Here is a 20,901-nt window from a genome sequence, read left to right on the forward strand (position 1 = left end):
ACATGTACCATTTAAAAAAAACTTAAATTCTACTACAAGTTTAATTAAACATTCATTCATTCACATTAATTCACACAATACCCATTCAAACCTCTATATATTATATATTATATATAGGTAGTATTAATACTTCCTCCCACTGTCATTGGTTACTTTTTAAAATTAACTCATAAGTTTGCATATATTTCTTAGATTGATTTTTCCCATGCCATGTGAATAGCCTTCGCTCACCAATGTCACCAAGAAACCAGTCCAGGGTCACAGAGTTCATTCTTCTGGGATTCGGAAACCTTGACGGAGCCAACATTGTTCTTTTCATATTTTTTCTAAGTATCTTCCTTCTTACGGTAACTGGAAATGTTCTTATAATTCTATTGGTTTTGTGCAGTAATCACCTTCAGTCCCCCATGTACTTCTTCCTCAGTCATCTTTCCTTCTCTGACATTTTACTCTCAACAAATACTGTTCCCAACATGCTTGGTGCCATCTTACTGGGTAGAAAAATAATGACTTTACTTGGATGTTTAACCCAATTTTATATCTTCGGTGGCACAACTATCACAGAATGTTTTCTGCTTTCAGTGATGTCCTATGATCGATATCTCGCTATATGCAACCCCTTGCGCTACACTTCAATCATGGACTCCAACAGCCAAGTTTACCTTTCTATCTTTACATGGCTGTTAGGTTTTATGCTCCACCTAATAGGTTTCATACCTATATCTAACTTTCAGTTCTGCGACGGCAACATCATCGATCATTTCTATTGTGACTTTCCTCCTCTCCAAAAACTTTCATGCTCTGAGACTTTTCTTGCAGAATTTATAATCTTTGTGTTTTCCATCCCTATATTTATTTGTCCGTGTGGTTTCATCATCGTGACTTATGTCTATATCTTTGTTACGATACTCAGGATCCCTTCCACGACTGGTAGACAGAAAACCTTCTCCACCTGCAGTTCCCACCTACTGGTCGTAGGGACTTTCTATGGGACATTAATAACTAAATACATGATACCTTCTACAGGTCATTCTTTGCTTGTGAATAAGATTATTTCTCTACTTCATACTGTGTTTACCCCCTTACTTAACCCTATAATATATAGTTTAAGAAATCAGGATATCAAAGTTGCCCTGAAGAAGATTTCTGTAGGGTTGAATTGGAACGCCTAAGCTTTTCATCACATATTATGTTCATCTCTCTATTGCAATGAGTGACCGCTGCGATACTATAAAAACGAATCAAAAGTATCCGCATTCAGAAGATTTCATTTGAATTGAAATATATTTTCATGAAAATGTTTCTCAGAGCTGAAAAAGTAGATTTTGCCTTCAGTGTATAGTCATTGGGGGATTATTTAAGTCATGTTTTCACACATTGACTATATGTTTTTCATTTCATCCTTAAACTTCCAACATGCCCACTTGGGCCAATAAATATTTTTACTAATAATGAAAAAAAGAATAACAGATGTGTAAACTAATTGTGATGTTGATTAATAGTTCTTTATAATTCTTAATAATAAAATATATTTTCTTATTTCCATTGTTTTTAAGTAACGTGTGTATGTAGTCTTATTTGTGTTTAAATATTTTGACTTATTTGACCTATGTTATATACATAAGAATCTGATCTTTTTTTTTTACAAAATAGAATGAGGGAACCACAAATCCAGTAAAAAAATTAATGAATTCCCATGATTTTTCTTTAAATGTAACTTTGACATTTTGTTTATAGTTGCCTATAGCACAATGTCTAATGTTTTTATGGGAATTTTTTTGAAAATGAATCATGAATTTTTATAGAAAAGTATATTTTGAATATTAAGGCATCGTGGATTTTCTTTTGCTTTTTACCCTGCTGTTTTGATTGGATTTAAGAACAAAGTTTATTTCTTATTCTGCTGAATCATTTGTTTGCAAGAATAAATATGAAATATTTTATAGCGGCATTACCATTTTTATTGAATTGAAAATTGGCAGTAGATTTCAATTTTAAAACAATGCATAGTAGTTATTTTGTTTTTAAAATGTCATTATTCTAGAAACTATTCTGGAAAACTCTGGAAAATAAAAATAACATGAAAAAATAAAGCACTATTTAGAAAATAAAGTATACATTATAAATAAATATAATGCAATCACATATAAACCTCCTGCCCAATAACAAATTATGTTTATATCAAAATACAAATAATGATAATAATAAAATTAAATTCTCAGTCTACACAGCAACAGGTCATCTCTGTTTTAGAAAAGTGGAGAATAGGGGTGACAATGAAAATGCTTTCATTAAATCCATTTGCCTCCATTTTTGTAGACATATAAAAAGCTTCAAATACTCCCTTAGAAGATATTTGCTAGGAAGAAGAGAAACTTAACATTGGCAGGTGATTCTGGAGCAGACCAATAAAACTTATCCACTATGCATGAGTATTGATTAGGTGGTATCTCACTCCAGTTTGATTAGCCAAGATCTATAAATTTCCCTTGGATGCCTATTTCCATGGGCGTACAACCCAAAGTACGTTCATCCATGTTTGGAGGACTCTATACTGTTGGGCACACGCTATACTTAAGTATGCCAGATGTATCACTAAAGGTTGGAAGGTGAGGGCCCCAGACTTAGAATTTTTTGCAAAAAAGATTGATTTCATTTATGAAATGGGGGCAGCTCAGCTGGAAGATACTCAGAAAGGGTTCCTCAAAGTGTAGACACCATGGTGTGTGTGGGACAGAGTGTTGGGCTAGTGCTGTTGAAGAGGTAGGGGCTCTTAATCTCTCCGAGGGATGTGGCTTTTTTTTCCTTCTCCAGAAAACCCTGAAGTCATTGGGGAAAGGGGGACACTGCACCTTGTCAGTAGAAGGCAACAAAGGGTTAATTCAAGGAAGGTCAACAGAGGAAGGAAGCATTGGTTACGTGATCAAGGGGGGGGTACTAGGCTATAAAGCCCTATGCTGTGTAGCAAGGGGCAGTTATTTTAATACCACAGGAGCAGTTCCCCTTTTCCCCTTTAAGTTGTTTTCCTCTCTTTCTGTTTTCCTTTGCAGCAATTTTGGTGATGGCGGAGAAGTTCCCTGGAAGAGTTTGAAGTCTACTGGGGGTGGCAAGTTGAATGGTTTGGTTAGAGGTTAGAGTTAATGCCTTCCCTGAGAAAGGATAAGCGGAAGCTTTGGATAGAGCTGCCCTACCCGGCCCACTGTCAGTCAGTGACCTATGGCATCCTGCGGAAGGGCTAGGAAGGGGTAGCCACTATCTTCTCTGAGATGGGTTATACGATGGTTTATTCAAGTCTGTTTTGAATAATTTGTTGTACGAAATGTTTAAATAAAGTTATGTTGTGACATTTAATAAATAAATGTCTCGGCCTTTTATAAATCCAATCCTGCGTGTGTCTTGTGTTTTATTGGGGGTATGGGAAATTGGAGATGGTGCAAACTCCTGGGTATGGACAGTGCAAGGGTCATGGCCCTTTCTCAAATGGTGAATGCTAGGGTGGTGAGACGGTGGCCGCGTTTGTGGAAGAGATCCAAGCTGGAGATGATCTACAAATAAGTTGGAAATTTCAAGCTTTTTGGTTCATCTATACACGAGGGCCGAAACAAAGAAAATGCTTCCTTTTATTCATTTTTTGGGAAGTGGTTGTTTTGGGGTTCAATGGGTTGTTGATATCCTAAAGGTTCCTAAGAAGTGCTGTGGGACAGCTATTATAATTTGTTTCTTTTCCTTTTTTCTGAAAAGGGTGATCAGGTATAACATTGTGTCAATACTAAATATGGTTTGGCCTGCAGGCGAGGGCCTAGCTCAGTGTCATTGGCTATTTATGTTTTTATGACAAATGTAAAATAATGCACTTGGGATGTAAAAATCCTCAAGGAAGCAGATAGCATTGTGGACTCTGTTCTCTCAGTAACAACAGAAGATTATTGTTCTGTTACTGCAGTTAACATTTTTGTCTTCTGGTAGGAATTACTGCCATGAATTTTAAATCGGCATATTTGTAATAGTGGTGAAATAATAAAAGTTCTGCTGCTTAAGTCTCTCTTTATTCTCTTTTTTTTTTTTTAAGAAAATACAATTTAGAATTCTACCTTTATTTTAACTTTTATATATTTTTGTGTAATATCCACATGTACTATTAATTTATGCAACTCTTTCTCTATAATATATTGAATACTGAACCTAAAACTGAATCTACTGATATTATGTTATTATAAAGTTATTGATTTGATGAAAAAAAACTTTGAAGGTTCTATAAATGCCACCTCCTCATTTACAACAGCTGCATTTTTAAAACACACAGAAAATTATCTTATCAAATATTTATTTTTTTAATTATAATTGTGTTTTAGTTTTTCTGTTCATTCTGTAATTAATATTTTTGTATATTTCTTATAAATATTTATTTTTTCCCATGCCATGTGAATAGCCTTCGCTCACCAATGTCACCAAGAAACCAGTCAAGGGTCACAGAGTTCATTCTTCTGGGAATCGGAAACCTTTACGGAGCCAACATTGTTCTTTTCGTTTTGTTTCTAAGTATCTTCCTTCTTACAGTAACTGGAAATGTTCTTATAATTCTATTGGTTCTGTGCAGTAATCACCTTCAGTCCCCCATGTACTTCTTCCTCAGTCATCTTTCTTTTGCTGACATTTTACTCTCAACAAATACTGTTCCCAACATGCTTGGCGCCATCTTACTGGGTGGAAAAATAATAACTTTACTTGGATGTTTAACTCAATTTTATATCATCAGTGGCACAACTGTTACAGAATGTTTTCTGCTTTCAGTGATGTCCTATGATCGATATCTCGCTATATGCAACCCCTTGCGCTACACTTCAATCATGAGCTATAAATGCAGAGTTTACCTTTCCACTTGGCCTTGGATGGTAGGTTTCCTGATCAACCTAACAGCCGTCATACTTATTTATAACTTTCAGTTCTGTGACGGCAACATCATCGATCATTTCTATTGTGACCTTTCTCCTCTCCAAAAACTTTCATGCTCTAACACTTTTCTTACAGAATTTATAGTCTTTGTTTTTTCCACCCCTATATTTATTTGTCCGTGTGGTTTCATCATCGTGACTTATGTCTATATCTTTCTTACGATACTCAGGATCCCGTCGACAACTGGGAGACAGAAAACCTTCTCCACCTGCAGTTCTCATCTACTTGTCGTGGGCACTTTCTATGGGACATTGATAACTAAATACATGATACCTTCTATGGGTCATTCTTTGCTTGTGAATAAGATTATTTCTCTACTTCATACTGTGTTTACCCCCTTACTTAACCCTATAATATACAGCTTAAGAAATCAGGATATCAAGGCTGCCCTGAAGAAGACATTTGTAGGCTAGAAACACGATGATCAAGCTTTTCATCACCTAAATTAGCTTCACGTCTTTAGTGCAAAATGGGATGTAGGATCATATGATTCACATTTCTATGTAAAGTCACCAAAAATAAGAGATTATCTGCATTGGGAAGGAGCAGAAAAATAATTATTTTTGACAAAAATAAAATGATTTTGGAACCTTGAAAAATATGTTTTTTATTTCGTGATTAGTCTTTGGGGTGGTTAAGTCATGTTTTCATACACTGACTATAGTATTTTTCTGGTGTATTTTTCATTTTATCCTACTTTTTCCCAGTATCTGTGTTGAGAGGCAGCTCAAAAATAAGTTTAATGCGAAATGTTTTTGATTTAAATATCATATATATATATATATATATATGTATGTATAGATAAATATCTATATCCTGATACTTTGTTTATATGTTTTATTTATTCCATTTTTTTTAACTTATTCTATGAACAATTAACAATTAACAAAATGAAACCCCCAAGCTTACTAAGTCGTCCAGGTACCACATGACAAATGCTCTCTCAGCTGCATTAACCCTTGACAACTTAAGCTGGGTGGGCTTCCCCACCAAGAAGAAACAGGGCCTTTTTAACATCTTCAGCCACCCCCAAATAAAATAAAGTAGACCTAAGCTCCGAAATATGAACAGCACCACCATGAAACAAAACTGGGCCAAACCCCTCCAGGGCTACAAAACTTACCATAAGTTTATTCACTTTCCCTGACTACACTCCATTGCTTCTGCACATGCAGGTGGCATTTCTTCACCCTCTTCGGGCCCTGAGGCAATCCTGGGGGTCAAGTGTCAAGGACGGATCCTTCTGGTAGGCCTCTTCGGAACTTTGGCCTGGCTGAACATTGGGCCTAGCTACTTCCTCAGCCACTCTGTTTCACGATGCAGAGCTGCCGACCAACACCCTCCAGCATCTTCTCCACCTCAAGATCCATGCTAACCTACACGGAGGACAAGAGGGAAGAAATGGGAGGAAAGAGAAAAGGCCTACGGACAACGAGTGACAAGGAGGCGCGCAAACAACAAGATTTTAGTAACATTATCACTCAATTAATATTTTACTGAATCCTGGTAGTACATTTCATTTCTAAAGCAATGTCATAGTAGTTATCTAACGTTTTAACTATTATTTTGCTTGGAACCATGTTTGTAAAAAGAAGGAAATAAATAATTTAAAAAATATTTAAAGAATAAAGGACACAATATACAAAAATATAATGCGATCACATATACAGCCCCATCAATATATCATTATCATAAAAAATCAGTGGTTGATCCAAAGCTGAATTTCAAAATCAGATTCCCCTTATTTAAAAACACTGCTGCTCCCCCCAAACCAAAAATAAAAAATGGATAATAATCAAGTTAAATTCTTAGTCGAATCAGCAACAGGCAGTCCATGCAGTGTCTTTTAAGGCAGACCATGGTGGCTGTGCTGGGCCATAATGGAAACAATGAATGGGAGAGGGCATGTATGTATGTCAGCATGAGTGTGTATGTATGAATGGATGTGGGCATGGATGTCTAATTGTCTATGTCTAAGAGTATGTGAGCATGGAAAGCTATGTATAAGTGTATGTGAGCATGAGTGTCTATGTACTCAACATATGTACTCAATATGAGCGAACATGAATGTGTACGTTTATGTGGGCATGGATGTTTATGTATAAGTGTATCTGTGTTAGTGGTGTGAGATACAGTATATGTTAACATGAGTGGCATCAGAGGGAGTGTGTGTGTTAGAATGAGTGTGTATGTGTGTTTCAGTGAGTAAGATTAAGTGTGTGTTATCTGTAAATATGTGTTATTTTTAGGGGCAAGGGGCAAAGAAGGCCCATACAAACTGTCTGGGAGCAGTGATGGCACAGATAAGCTGTTTGACGACAATAATGGCACAGGCCAACTGCTTAGGGGCAATGATAGCGCAGAATGCTGTTTGGAGGCCAAGAATTTGGGGCAAAGATGGCACAGGCAGGCCGGTTGGTTGGTTAGGATGGTATTGATAAGCTGCTTGGGGGCAAAGGTGGCACTGTGGGACATGTTGCTTGGTGAAGTTGGGGGCCTGACAGTGCAAGTTACGTTTTCATTTAAAAAAATAAATAATAATTATGCCTATTGTAATGCCCTCCGCATCACAAAGTCCAGGGACAAAGAGAGTAGGGGAAAGCACAGGATAAGCAGGTTCTTGCCCCTCCAAAGGGTTATTTCCACATAGATTATGGTAAAGTTAACTTTGTCCTTATTAGTGTAAAATGATCATTATTATTGTAATTATAAACTGCAATGGTCATGGGATGTGTATTGAAATACCCAGGGCTTTGAAAAACCCTTTCTGAGGTGTGCCAATAGTATAAAATGTGACTGCAGACAAACTTGGTGGCATTAATGCCTTTTCCATGCCGACATTCGGCATCAATCCTAAGAAAAGCAACAAATTCTGGATTTCTCAATACTACTGCGGCACTCACGAGCTTTATAATATTGCATTTTTTTGGTAAGTGTAAAGCATCAAATACAAATGTGTACTTTTTGTAAAAAATATGGAGTTGCAGAAAGCTGTGAATCACTTTAAAAGATCATAAGCCATCAACTTTTTATTCCCTTATGGTGTCGGGCTAAACAATGTTATGGATGACTGTGTCTGATTTATAGAAGGGAAGAACTTCATCAGACAATTCATATAACACATATCAAAATAAATGCCAAACCATTACACAAAGTGTATGATTCTAAAATGTGTTTATGTGACCTAAATTTCTGTGAATTTAGGCTGCATATTTATATTCTTTTTCAGTTGCCAATTGCAATTAAAAGCAGCCAGCACAATTCTAGAAAATATGAAAATGAATGTATTAAAAATGAATGCTCAGAGTTACAGAAATTGGAGAAATATCAACCTCCAGGTGTGAATAAACGTTTCCTTTTTCACATTTTCAAACATGTACCATTTAAAAAAAACTTAAATTCTACTACAAGTTTTATTAAACATTCATTCACATTAATTCACATTAATTCACACAATCCCCAATCAAACCTCTATATATTATATATAATATATAGGTAGTATTAATACTTCCTCCCACTGTCATAATTTTACACACAAAAAACATTTTTATCATAGCCATTGGTTACTTTTTAAAATTAACTCATAATTTTGCATATATTTCTTAGATTTATTTTTCCCATGCCATGTGAATAGCCTTCGCTCACCAATGTCACCAAGAAACCAGTCAAGGGTCACAGAGTTCATTCTTCTGGGATTCGGAAACCTTGACGGAGCCAACATTGTTCTTTTCATATTTTTTCTAAGTATCTTCCTTCTTACAATAGCTGGAAATGTTCTTATAATTCTATTGGTTCTGTGCAGTAATCACCTTCAGTCCCCCATGTACTTCTTCCTCAGTCATCTTTCCTTCTCTGACATTTTACTCTCAACAAATACTGTTCCCAACATGCTTGGCGCCATCTTACTGGGTAGAAAAATAATGACTTTACTTGGATGTTTAATCCAATTTTATATCTTCAGTGGGGCAACTATTACAGAATGTTTTCTGCTTTCAGTGATGTCCTATGATCGATATCTCGCTATATGCAACCCCTTGCGCTACACTTCAATCATGGACTCCAACAGCCAAGTTTACCTTTCTACCATTCCATGGCTGTTAGGCTTTATGCTCAACCTAATATCTGTCATACCTATATCTAACTTTCAGTTCTGCGACGGCAACATCATCGATCATTTCTATTGTGACTTTTCTCCTCTCCAAAAACTTTCATGCTCTGACACTTTTCTTGCAGAATTTGTAATCTTTGTGTTTTCTACTCCTATATTTATTTGTCCGTGTGGTTTTATCATCGTGACTTATGTGTTTATCTTTATTACAATACTCAGGATCCCGTCCACGACTGGTAGACAGAAAACCTTCTCCACCTGCAGTTCTCATCTACTTGTCGTGGGCACTTTCTACGGGACATTAATAACTAAATACATGATACCTTCTACAGGTCATTCTTTGCTTGTGAATAAGATTATTTCTCTACTTCATACTGTGTTTACCCCCTTACTTAACCCTATAATATACAGCTTAAGAAATCAGGATATCAAGGTTGCCCTGAAGAAGACTTTTGTAGGCTAGAAAATCAAGCTTTTCATCACCTAAATTGGGTTGACATCTTTATTGCTATAAGGTGCTCTAGAAAAAAAATGGGATGTAGGATCATATGAATCACATTTCTATGTGAATTCATCAAAAATATGAGATTATCTGCATTGGGAGGGAGCAGAAAAATTATTATTTTTGACAAAAAATAAAATGAATTTAGAACCTTGAAAATTAGAATTTTCATTCAGTCTTTCAGGGGTTAGGTCACGTTTTCATACATTCAAGTCCGATCGATATTATAAATATATATATATATATATATCCTGATACTGTGTTTATATTTTTATATCTATGCCATTTTTTTACTTCTTCTATAAAATTATTGTTAATCATTATTTTGGCGTATTTATATTCTGTATGTTACATAAGGAACAGTATTTTTCATAGAAAAGATATGATGAACCATAAAGTAAATAACATTTTTACATAATCATGATCGTTGTTTCTTTTAATGTCATTTTTTCATTTAAGTTTGTCGACCTTAAGACAGTTTGTAATGTATTTGTGTTATTTTTTAAAGACAGTATATTTTTGAATATTTAGCTATTTATGTTTCCTAAGACATAATGAGAGATATATATTTGTCTGTTTCCAAGCAAACATTTGAATTAATCCATTATAGTAACATTATCACTAAATTATTATTGGACTGAAAACTGGTAGTACATTTCAGTTCTAAGCATTGCCATAATAGTTAATTTTTAATTTTGTTTGCAAGACCCTGTAAAACGAAAAAAATATTTCAAAAATAAAATACACAATATACAAAAATATAATGCCATCACACATAAAAACACGCATTAACCCAACGCTGAATTTCAGTATCAGATTCCCCTTAAATCACTGCTTCACCACCAAAAAATAGATGATAACCAAATCCTTAGTTGACTCAGGAACAGACTTTTCATGCTGAGCCACAATAGAAACAATGAATGTGAGAGGGTATGTGTGTTTGTATGTGTGTGAGCATGAATGGATGTCTATGTGTAAGTATATATGAGCATGCATGTCTATGCATAAATGTATGTGAGCATGAGTGTCTATGTATAAGTGCATGTGAGCATGGATGTCTATGTATTTGTGTAAGTGGTGCGAGATGGAGTATGTGTTAGCATAAGTGGCGTCAGAGGAAGTGTTTGTGTGTTAAAATGAGTGTGTGTGCTTTAGTAAATATGAGTAAGTATATACTGTATGTTATCATGTGTAAATTTGTGCAAGTGTGTTTAGATATGTATGTAGAGTGTATGTTGGAGGGGGGCCAAGGGGCAAAAAATGCACAAACTGTTTGGGGTCAGTGATGGCATAAACAAGCTGGTTGAGGGGAACAATTGCATAGATCAGCTGCTTGGGGGCAAAGATGGCACAGATATGCTGTTTTGGGGGTTAGCAGTGGCATAACTAGAAACCACATAGCCCTGATGCAGAAATTTCCCCAGGCCTCCCCAACTTCACCTAGGATCATGTCCCATAGTGACATCCTAACCCCAAAATAGTTTGTTGGTGCCTCCTTTGCTTCAGCTTGTCAGTCCTCCCAAACAGCTTATCTGTGCCATCTTTGCCCCCAAACAGCTGTTCTGCGGCTTAATTGCCCTCAAACAGCTTGTCTGTGCAATCATTGCCCCCAAACAACTTATCTGTGCCTTCTTTCAACATACACTCTGGCACACATATGTAAATAGACTTAGGCACAAATTACACACTTACTCATACTCAACACACACATACACATTCATTCCAACACACACTCCACCTCACCCCACTTACACATTCATGCTCACACACACACACACACAAACACACTTACACATCCATGCACATACACACACAATTACACATCCATGCTCACACACACTTATACATAGACATCCATGCTTACATGCATACATTTATACAAACATACCCCTGCGTCCCCGTCCCCACTTACTTCTCACCTCTCCTGCAGCTTTCTGTTCGGCTGCTGAAACACTGTGACAGGAACAAATGGTCGCAGCGGTCGCCCCGGGCCCCCTGTCACAGGCATGGGCCCTGTCGCAGTTGCGACCACTACAACCTCTGTAGTTAAGCCACTGGGGATTAGGATGGGTCTGATAAACTGCTTGGGGGCAAATGTGGCACTCACAAGCTGTATGGGGCCAAAGGTGACATTCACAGGATGCTTTAAGGCAAAGGTGGCACTGAAGGACATGCTGCTTGGTGGAGTTGGTGGCAATTTTTGCACCGGGACCCTGTGGTTACAAGTTACACCCCCTGACAGTACAAGTTAAGTTTTTATTATTAAAAAAAAATACTTATTGTAACACACTCCCCATCATAAAGTCCTGGGACAAAGAGAGTGGGAGAAGCACTGCATGAGCAGGTTTGTGCCCCTCCAAAGGGTTTTTCATGGATAAACAAACTTTTGGAATAGTTTAGTTGTACTTACAAAGTTAACTTTGTCCTCATCAGTGTAGTAGAATTGTAACTTCTATAATTAAACTCTGCAATAGTAAAGGAGTGTGTACTGAAATCCCTAGGCATTCAAAAACCCTTTCTGAGCTGTGCCGATGGTATAAAATGTGACTGCAGAATAACTTGGTGGCATTAATGCCTTTTCCATGCCGACATTCAGCGCTAACAACAACCATGAGAAACGAAACAAATTCTGAATTTAAATATATTTCTAAATACCACTGCGGCACTCAAGAGCTTTATAATAATATTTTTTGGGGGTAAGTGTTAAACATCAAATATAAATGTGTATTCTTTGGCATGTAAATTTCTGTGGATTTGGGCTTGTTATTTATTTATTTTTGTACATTATATTTATATTCTTTTTCAGTTGCCAATTGCAATCAGAAGCAGCAGGCTTCATGAAAATGAATGTATTTTATTGTTTGAAGACCACATAGTGCTTACATTTGTACAAAAGTACAAACATTTGAGAAATCATATCCACTACCACCAGGTTTAAATAAAAATTTGCCTTTTTACATTTTCTAATTTTAAAAAATAAAATAATATCCACATTCCTAATTCACACAACTATGTCTTTCCCAATAGATAGATAGATAGATAGATAGATAGATAGATAGATAGATATTTTAATAGTGAGCCTAATTCTGCAAAAAAAAAAAAAAAAGATGTCTTAAGTGTCTTAAAGGTAATATTAATACCTCCTCCAACAATTATATTTTTACAGACAGAAAATTATATGATCAAGCATGTCCTTTTTATGATAGTTATTGGTGATGCTGTAAATTCAATATTCATATTTTTTAGATTTTGAAAATTGATTTTCCAATGTCACCAAGAAACCAGTCAAGGGTCACAGAGATCATTCTTCTGGGATTCGGAAACCTTGACGGAGCCAACATTGTTCTTTTCATATTTTTTCTAAGTATCTTCCTTCTTACAATAGCTGGAAATGTTCTTATAATTCTATTGGTTTTGTGCAGTAATCACCTTCAGTCCCCCATGTACTTCTTCCTCAGTCATCTTTCCTTCTCTGACATTTTACTCTCAACAACTACTGTTCCCAACATGCTTGGTGCCATCTTACTGGGTAGAAAAATAATGACTTTACTTGGATGTTTAACTCAATTTTATATCTTCAGTGGCACAACTATCACAGAATGTTTTCTGCTTTCAGTGATGTCCTATGATCGATATCTCGCTATATGCAACCCCTTGCGCTACACTTCAATCATGGAGTATAAATGCCGAGTTCATCTTTCTACCATTCCATGGCTGTTAGGCTTTATGCTCAACCTAATAGGTTTCATACCTATATCTAACTTTCAGTTCTGCGACGGCAACATCATCGATCATTTATATTGTGACGTTTCTCCTCTCCAAAAACTTTCATGCTCTGACACTTTTCTTGTAGAATTTGTAATCTTTGTGTTTTCTACTCCTATATTTATTTGTCCGTGTGGTTTTATCATCCTGACTTATGTGTTTATCTTTATTACGATACTCAGGATCCCTTCCACCACTGGTAGACAGAAAACCTTCTCCACCTGCAGTTCCCATCTACTTGTCGTGGGCACTTTCTATGGGACATTAATAACTAAATACATGATACCTTCTACTGGTCATTCTTTGCTTGTGAATAAGATTATTTCTCTACTTCATACTGTGTTTACCCCCTTACTTAACCCTATAATATACAGCTTAAGAAATCAGGATATCAAGGTTGCCCTGAAGAAGAATTTTGTAGGATAGAAGCTTTTCATCACTTAAATTGGGTTCACATCTTTATTGCTACGAGGTGCCTTAAATAAACTGGTGATCTAGGATCATATGAATCAAGCCCTGACTGGGTGCTGCAGCATGCGACCAGCGGTGGATATGCCCAGCCACACGCTATAAAGAGGTAATGTGGGGTCGGTCATGTCCGTCCATTGGCCATCATGCGGTCACTGGACTTAATGTGCCTTAAGGGTTGCCTGATAAAAAGTCGGCTTCTATGTAAAAGTATGAGTTATCTGCATTGAGAGGGAGAAGAAAAATAATTTCAGTAAATATTTTTGACAACAATAAAACATTTTTGTAACATTTGTGTCACATTTTTTACATTGACTGTATTATGTTTTTCTGCTGTATTTTTACTATAATCCATTTTTCCCATTATTAGACTTGTAGACTCTATGCTATTGGAATAAAATCAATATAATTAGTAATCAATATTAAAAAATTAAAAAAAAATATGTTAACGGCTTAGCTGATACTTTGTTAATACTTTTTAGTTATTTAGTTTTTCTTACTTTTTAATTATTATTATTTTTTGAGTACATTTTATGTATATATTTTTTTTTAATTTTGGGGATATTTACCCCCTTCATTATCCTATAGATGTGTGGCAAGATTATCTTTAGGATGTACTTCTATGTCATGGCTTTTTCACCTCCCTGCTGATGCAGTCTATTGACAGCCTGGACTCCCCCTGTCAGCAGAAGAATACTATGTAACGGGGTTTGGCTCTTTACGTAAGCAATGCCTGGGCATTCCCTTTCGGTAGGGGTCATTGCTGACATCCACCGCAAGGTCACCGGACGATAGGAGAGACTCAGCAGGATCTGTCTAGACCTTGTGTGGATCTTCAATTGCTCCCCCTGCTGGCTGGTCACGCCGATGCGATGAGCAATGCAAGGATATGGAAACCTGCTTGCTGATCACAGTGCGATCATTACAGGGTGATCAGAGGGAAGATTATGAGAAAAGTGTTTTTTTTTTTTTATTTTTTTTTTGAATAACCTATTAGGGCCAGATTTATCCTGGTTCTCTCCACAATCAGAGGACACAAATGTCCTCTCCACTCAGGTCAGGTCTAGAGTAGCAACACCCAAGAATTCACTGCTGAACACACCAAAATATCCATTTGATTAAATATGTAGCCCTTTAAGTGCCAGAGTGCTCAATACACCCTTTTGCATACAAAGAAAAATGGGTGTTTAATGTCATTAAATAAAATATATGTATGGGTAACCATGACTTAACAAGTAGTACATAGCATAACATTTCGGCTTACAGAAACAAATATTTTTTGACCTAGCACGGATTATTACAGACATCCGATATCTGTCTCTATTGCTAAACCAAGGCCATTGGAGTGGGGTACCCAAGGAGCAGAGAAGTCGTAGGCTGGGTACGATTTGCTCGCAGGATTTGGGGTAATAGTCATATCTGGGAACATCCAAGGGCAGGCTGCCCAGAGACCTTCCTGTTCTGAGGGTATGGCTTCATTGAAGGACAGGACCACCACACACGAGGACATGGCTAGGTTGCGAGTAGCGTGGTTAGCCATGCGAGATTCGTGGCTAGTCTCAGCTAGGGATCAGGCACGGCTAAACCCCACTCCCTTGCCCCGGGGAAAAGAATGAGGCTGATTTCATATCCCTAGATACGCATAATTGATTAGCAAAGGTAGACAACACAAAACTTAAAACAAAAATAGTTTTCAGAGCACAGTACAACATAGCATTTTTTATAAACAATCAAAAAGATGTTTCGTAAATAAATAACAAAAATGTGAAAGTAAAATGAATAAAAAGAATTATAAATGTTGCCAATTGAGGTGGAAGACTTAATCAACCACACGTTCATCAAGGTAAAGAGTACAGGGTAGAGGGGCCTTCAACATTTCTTTTTGTTTTAAGTACCCCCTTAAACCTTGTCATAGGATAAGTGACGTAAGAGAACGGTCCACTCATTCGTTTCAGCATTCTATTCGTACCCGTGGTACACTCTAATTTTCTTTTTTAATTAAGGGGGTCATCCACTCATTCTATTTGACATAAAGACCCCACGGTACACTCTAATTTTCTGTGTAATGATCATTGTTCATTCCACAGGTTAACCAAGTAAAATTGTTACGGAAAAATACTTTAAAACGGAGTCTACAGGGCAAGCAAATTTGTTTTACTACAATGATAGGATGGCAATTAGTATGACAGCCAGGGGCCGCACAGGGCATTCTCCTATGAATTGTGTAAAAAATATAAAATGCAAAGCTGGGACCCGCTCTCGTTATTCAAACCTTTACCTTAAACGCTACAGAGCCGTATTTGGGACAATTTATTATTAAGCAAAGAAAGAAAAATAACCAGTGGGTTTTTTTCCCAACAACCTTTAAAGTCTGGAGGTCACGGATAGGATTTTTTGGTAAGTACCGAATTAACCAGAATACGGAAGTCAGCTATGGATCCATCTTTTGTATTTTATGATTTTTATTATAAAACATACTCATTTTATAATTAATTTAAAAAGTTTGTAAGCTAGAAATGAATACCTAGAATTATTTATTCTAAAAATCAAAATGTAAATAAAAATCATGCCTTTCACCAAATCATGCCTTTTACCTCTGAATAATTCACGACATGTATATTTTAGAATAATTCACAATAATTTTTATTTTGGGACAGTTTGACAGACTGGGGTTCATCATGACTCTCCAAGGGTTGCATGGTATTCATATAGGGCCGCAATACGGCACGGTGAGTAAGTCCTACTGTGTGCTTGTGTATGTAATGACTTAGTATGAATAAACATTATCCAAATCAATTCCTATCCTTTATCCTGATGTTTTTCAGCATGTTCCCTCGTACTTATACATATAACTTTTCCAGAATTTAAGGAGGGGGTCATCATACATACCATGCGAGCAGCATTTCTCAGACGATGTCTTCACGGAACCATTCGGTCATCACCGAGTTCATTCTTCTGGGATTCGGAAACCTTCACAGCTTCAAAGTTGTCTTCTTTGTTATGTTCTTAATTATTTTCCTCCTAACAGTAATCGGAAATATCTTGATCATAGTATTGATTTGGTGTAGCAACCACCTTCATTCACCCATGTACTTCTTCCTCAGCCACCTTTCCATTTGTGATCTCCTACTCACAATGAATACGGTTCCCAACATGCTTGGCTCAATCTTGCTTGGTGCGAAATTAATAACTTTTCTTGACTGTATGACCCAATTGTATTTTGTTAGTGGCACCACTGTTACAGAATGTCTCCTGCTTTCAGTGATGTCCTACGACCGATATCTTGCTATATGTAACCCCTTGCGTTATTGTTCAATCATGGACCAAAGATGTCAAATCTGTCTGTCCGTCTTGCCTTGGCTGTTGGGTTTTCTGCTTAATCTAATAGGCATCGTACTCGTATCCATGTTTCAGTTCTGTGATAGCAACGCCATCGATCACTTCTATTGTGACCTTTCCCCTCTCCAAAAACTTTCATGCTCAGACACCTCTTCGGCAGAACTAGCCGTCTTCGTGTTTTCTACTCCTATATTTATTTGTCCGTGCGGATTTATCATTCTGACCTACATATATATCTTCATGACAATACTGAAGATTCCATCCACAAGACAGAAGGCCTTTTCGACCTGCAGCTCCCACCTCATTGTTGTGGGGACATTCTATGGGACATTAATAATTAAGTATATGATACCATCTATAGGTCATTCATTACTTGTGAACAAAATTATTTCTCTGATACATTCTGTTTTCACCCCCTTATTCAACCCAATAATATACAGTCTAAGAAATCAGGATATCAGGGTCGCCCTAAGAAAAATTGGTGCCGGAAAAAGACACCATCAAGATCATAGAAAATAAATATTTTTTTATCCATCTATTATTCGCTATGTGTGTTTCTTTCTATTTCTTTTGTACTGTTTCTTAGACAAAATGATAAAAAATATATATAGATGTAAAAAACTAGTTATAGACTAAAATAGTTTGGTTATATTATGGAACTCATTAGTAACGCATATGTTATTTTTATTCTGTTAATAGAAATACATATTTTAGGTTTTGGTTCTATAATTTGGTTTAATGTGCATAAACACAATAGTAAGAGTAAGAGAATAAGGCTTTGCTCTATCTGGGAATGGTGGCAAGGTTAAGAAGGCTCTGTCACATTCTAGATTATCCCAAATAATTAAGAACAGCATAGTAATCACGTTTTTAACATTTTATTTTAATTACTTAATACAATCACTAGCATTCAAAAACAAATTCTCAGTGTTTTTGCCCCAATCTAATGAGGCAGATTCTGGGGGTCATAGACTCCATCTTATTCTACACTGCTGTGATCATATAGAAGACTCAGATCAATGAATGCTTTTGCTACCAGTATGCCATGGCTGATATCCCCACTTGAATACAGGTGACTCAATTAAGTGCATCTTTAAATTAAGGTTTCCATAAGGACTCGTATTTGACCTATTCAATTAATACATTTGGCGACTTACTACATAGAATTTTCACGGTAGCCTATTAAAGGGTTAATGTTTCTCAAATCTCAGGTCAGCTCATTTAAAAAGTTCCCAGGTATGGACATTAGTGGTAGATTCTGTGGATCATATGGTTTAAATGATATTTTATCTATTGCAAATACATGGAAATGTATGGAGATCACATGGAATTTATTTTGGCCTAGGCCCACCAACCCATTATCTGCATGATCTTGCTTGATAGCCAAGGGGAGAATATGGTGGTGGCACTCTCCACCTAGCTTAACACCTCTCATATCCCACATGGGGCAGCTGTTATTTGTAAGACAGACATGGAGCCTGGCATAATCCCCACAAAGGAACGGCCTCCAGACATAACCAACAGGAAGCCCAAGTTCAGGACACGGACTGGTAGACATACTAAACAGGAAGGCAACCAAGCACATGGAGCAACCCAGGGTTGCAAAAGGTCAGGGTCACCAATATGCACAAGGGCCCAAACCACACCAGATAACACCTGGCTCTGACATAGAAGTCCAGAGCCAACGGACACAGCTAATAAGGCAAGGCCATTGTCCCCAGGTACAACCCATTTGTGGCATGTGGCTGTCTGACGCTGATGAGTTATGCAGGTATCCACCACCTTAGCAGTGGCTCCACTTCTCCACAACAATAACCCACATTAAGAAGGATCTGGGCAGAAACAAACAGGAATCAGCAGGCCCTGCACCTCCATGTCCACCATCAGAAGCATCAGGAGGATCTAGGGGAACAAGGGAGTCCCAGCTAAAGGCAAAACAGATGTGCAGTCCGAGAGGCAGACAGGGAAGCAAGGCACTCCCAGCTTAGGGCAAAAGAAGTAAATGGCAGGGGTAGAGAGATGGAGCCCAAATTATCTGGGAAAAGCACAGAGGGACAGGTGTAGACCAAAGGAAAAACCAAACACACAACTATACAAAAAATCCACTCCACGGACTCCTAAGACATGCATTTGAATGAAGTGTCACAACCAACAGGGGGTCAGCTGTCAAGCGAGAGAGTCTAAGATGCAGAAGGGTGCACAAAACCTGAGACCACCCTAGGCAGCTGCCTAGGCCGCCTAGATGGTAGGGTAAGCTTCCCGGCAATGTATGCCATCGGGAGTCATAAACATAGGTATTTGGGAATTTGATGATTGTCCCGGCTTGTCAAAAAAATATAAGGGTGCAAGGTGGAACCAAGCCAGTCCAAACTTCCTAATTCTTATTATTTTGTCCCCTTTCGGCATCTGCATGGATGCTTGAGAAGTTTTTTTATGCAGTGCACCAGTTTGGCCTGGGGCCTGATGCTGTGCTTGACTTTTTTCATGTATGTATAATAAATGCTTTATCACCAAAACTTAACATAAGTGTGACCGGGTACACCTGCCAAGCTGCGATTCCTTCTGCCGAGACACCAGCTATTAGCACCTTCAGCACCTTACAGCGTTATAGAGAGAAAGGGATGCCGCTGAACCAGAGCTGGCTAGCCGTAGCTTAGCCTATTCCGCTCTTGTACTGTCCTGAAAAATATCCAGATACAGACACAAACATAATCAGGAGTATAATCCCATCAACTACCAGACAGCCCGGTGCTTCCATACAGTTCTATGGCCAGCAATGCCCACCCAACAAAAAGTCACTATTTCAGCGTGATCCAGAGAGAGTGTCGTCAATCCTGGGGTACCAATGGAGAGCTCAGGGTCTGGAGATGTTATGATCCAAAAAACAACTTGATCCATCATCAGGACCCTAGTTCATGGGAGTCAGATTAGGGCAGACCAGACAGGGTCTGCCCCCCAATGAGCACAGGGTGACTGAGATATAAGAGAGGACAGGGCAGGCAAGGAGTCTCCCCAGGAATCCTTCAGTGCCCAGTCTAAGCAAACCAGACCCTTTCTCCTTTCCGTATCCTATGTTATGAGCATTCAACTTCTTTCGGCTTCTTCCGGTTTGTCCTTACTGCCCTAGTTAAATATATGTTCATATCTAGCCTACCTTTTATTCAAATTATTTTCCTTCCTATTCACTTAAATGAGACTTTACAGGAGAGATATGGTTCCAACTTAACTGTCCAAGATGATGGACGCGTTAAAGGAGCCCTACTGACTGAAGTACACGTTAGACAAAGTTAACTAAGCTCTTCTTACAGGAGGGTTGGTTCCCTCAGAAGATGAGCTTTCTGTAGTTAGGGGTACAGCATGAATCTGATCATGGGGTACGGCTAATCTAATTGTGAAACTAAAATATATAAATAATTTGGTAACTGTAAATCATTGTTATAAAACAAATATGACTTTCACTTCAATCAGTTATCTTTGGTAGACTTCTTAATGGTATGACAACGAATTTCATATCATATGGATAATAATATAACCACCATAATGAAGTCATTAACAAGCATTACTAGTTTGTTTAATTAGAAAGCGTAAGACTTCGTCTCCAGGGGAAATCCCTGCAGCGGTTAGAGAAACAATAATTTATTGGTATGGGACATGGTCCGTGAGGTTTATCTTCCGGGATTCTAATCAGTACTGTTTACAATTATTTTTTCCAGCTGAACTGACAAGGGATTCCGATGTAACAAACACTATGTTTACACGGAATGGA

General features: G+C 37.4%; 5 protein-coding genes across 5 annotated transcripts; all 5 read left to right on the forward strand.

The window, feature by feature from the left end:
* Positions 1 to 233: 233 nt before the first annotated feature.
* On the forward strand, positions 234 to 1,172 carry LOC128470972 (olfactory receptor 11L1-like). The gene has a single exon (XM_053452818.1). It carries the CDS (start codon positions 234 to 236, stop codon positions 1,170 to 1,172), a length of 939 nt encoding a protein of 312 aa, XP_053308793.1.
* Positions 1,173 to 4,442: 3,270 nt separating this feature from the next.
* Positions 4,443 to 5,366, forward strand: LOC128470973 (olfactory receptor 11L1-like). The gene has a single exon (XM_053452819.1). The coding sequence runs from the start codon at positions 4,443 to 4,445 to the stop codon at positions 5,364 to 5,366; it is 924 nt and encodes a 307-aa protein (XP_053308794.1).
* Positions 5,367 to 8,600: 3,234 nt separating this feature from the next.
* LOC128470975 (olfactory receptor 11L1-like) lies at positions 8,601 to 9,524 on the forward strand. The gene has a single exon (XM_053452820.1). It carries the CDS (start codon positions 8,601 to 8,603, stop codon positions 9,522 to 9,524), a length of 924 nt encoding a protein of 307 aa, XP_053308795.1.
* Positions 9,525 to 12,830: 3,306 nt separating this feature from the next.
* LOC128470976 (olfactory receptor 11L1-like) lies at positions 12,831 to 13,754 on the forward strand. Its single transcript, XM_053452821.1, has one exon. It carries the CDS (start codon positions 12,831 to 12,833, stop codon positions 13,752 to 13,754), a length of 924 nt encoding a protein of 307 aa, XP_053308796.1.
* A 2,955-nt stretch (positions 13,755 to 16,709) lies between these two features.
* On the forward strand, positions 16,710 to 17,654 carry LOC128470977 (olfactory receptor 11L1-like). Its single transcript, XM_053452822.1, has one exon. It carries the CDS (start codon positions 16,710 to 16,712, stop codon positions 17,652 to 17,654), a length of 945 nt encoding a protein of 314 aa, XP_053308797.1.
* The last annotated feature ends 3,247 nt before the right edge of the window (positions 17,655 to 20,901 follow it).

Source organism: Spea bombifrons, chromosome 13, assembly GCF_027358695.1.
Source record: "Spea bombifrons isolate aSpeBom1 chromosome 13, aSpeBom1.2.pri, whole genome shotgun sequence".
Taxonomy (NCBI): domain Eukaryota; kingdom Metazoa; phylum Chordata; class Amphibia; order Anura; family Pelobatidae; genus Spea; species Spea bombifrons.

Coding starts and splice junctions, on each gene's coding strand:
- LOC128470972 (XM_053452818.1), top strand. CDS start 234: ATGTCACCAAGAAACCAGTCCAGGGTCACAGAGTTCATTCTTCTGGGA.
- LOC128470973 (XM_053452819.1), top strand. CDS start 4,443: ATGTCACCAAGAAACCAGTCAAGGGTCACAGAGTTCATTCTTCTGGGA.
- LOC128470975 (XM_053452820.1), top strand. CDS start 8,601: ATGTCACCAAGAAACCAGTCAAGGGTCACAGAGTTCATTCTTCTGGGA.
- LOC128470976 (XM_053452821.1), top strand. CDS start 12,831: ATGTCACCAAGAAACCAGTCAAGGGTCACAGAGATCATTCTTCTGGGA.
- LOC128470977 (XM_053452822.1), top strand. CDS start 16,710: ATGTCTTCACGGAACCATTCGGTCATCACCGAGTTCATTCTTCTGGGA.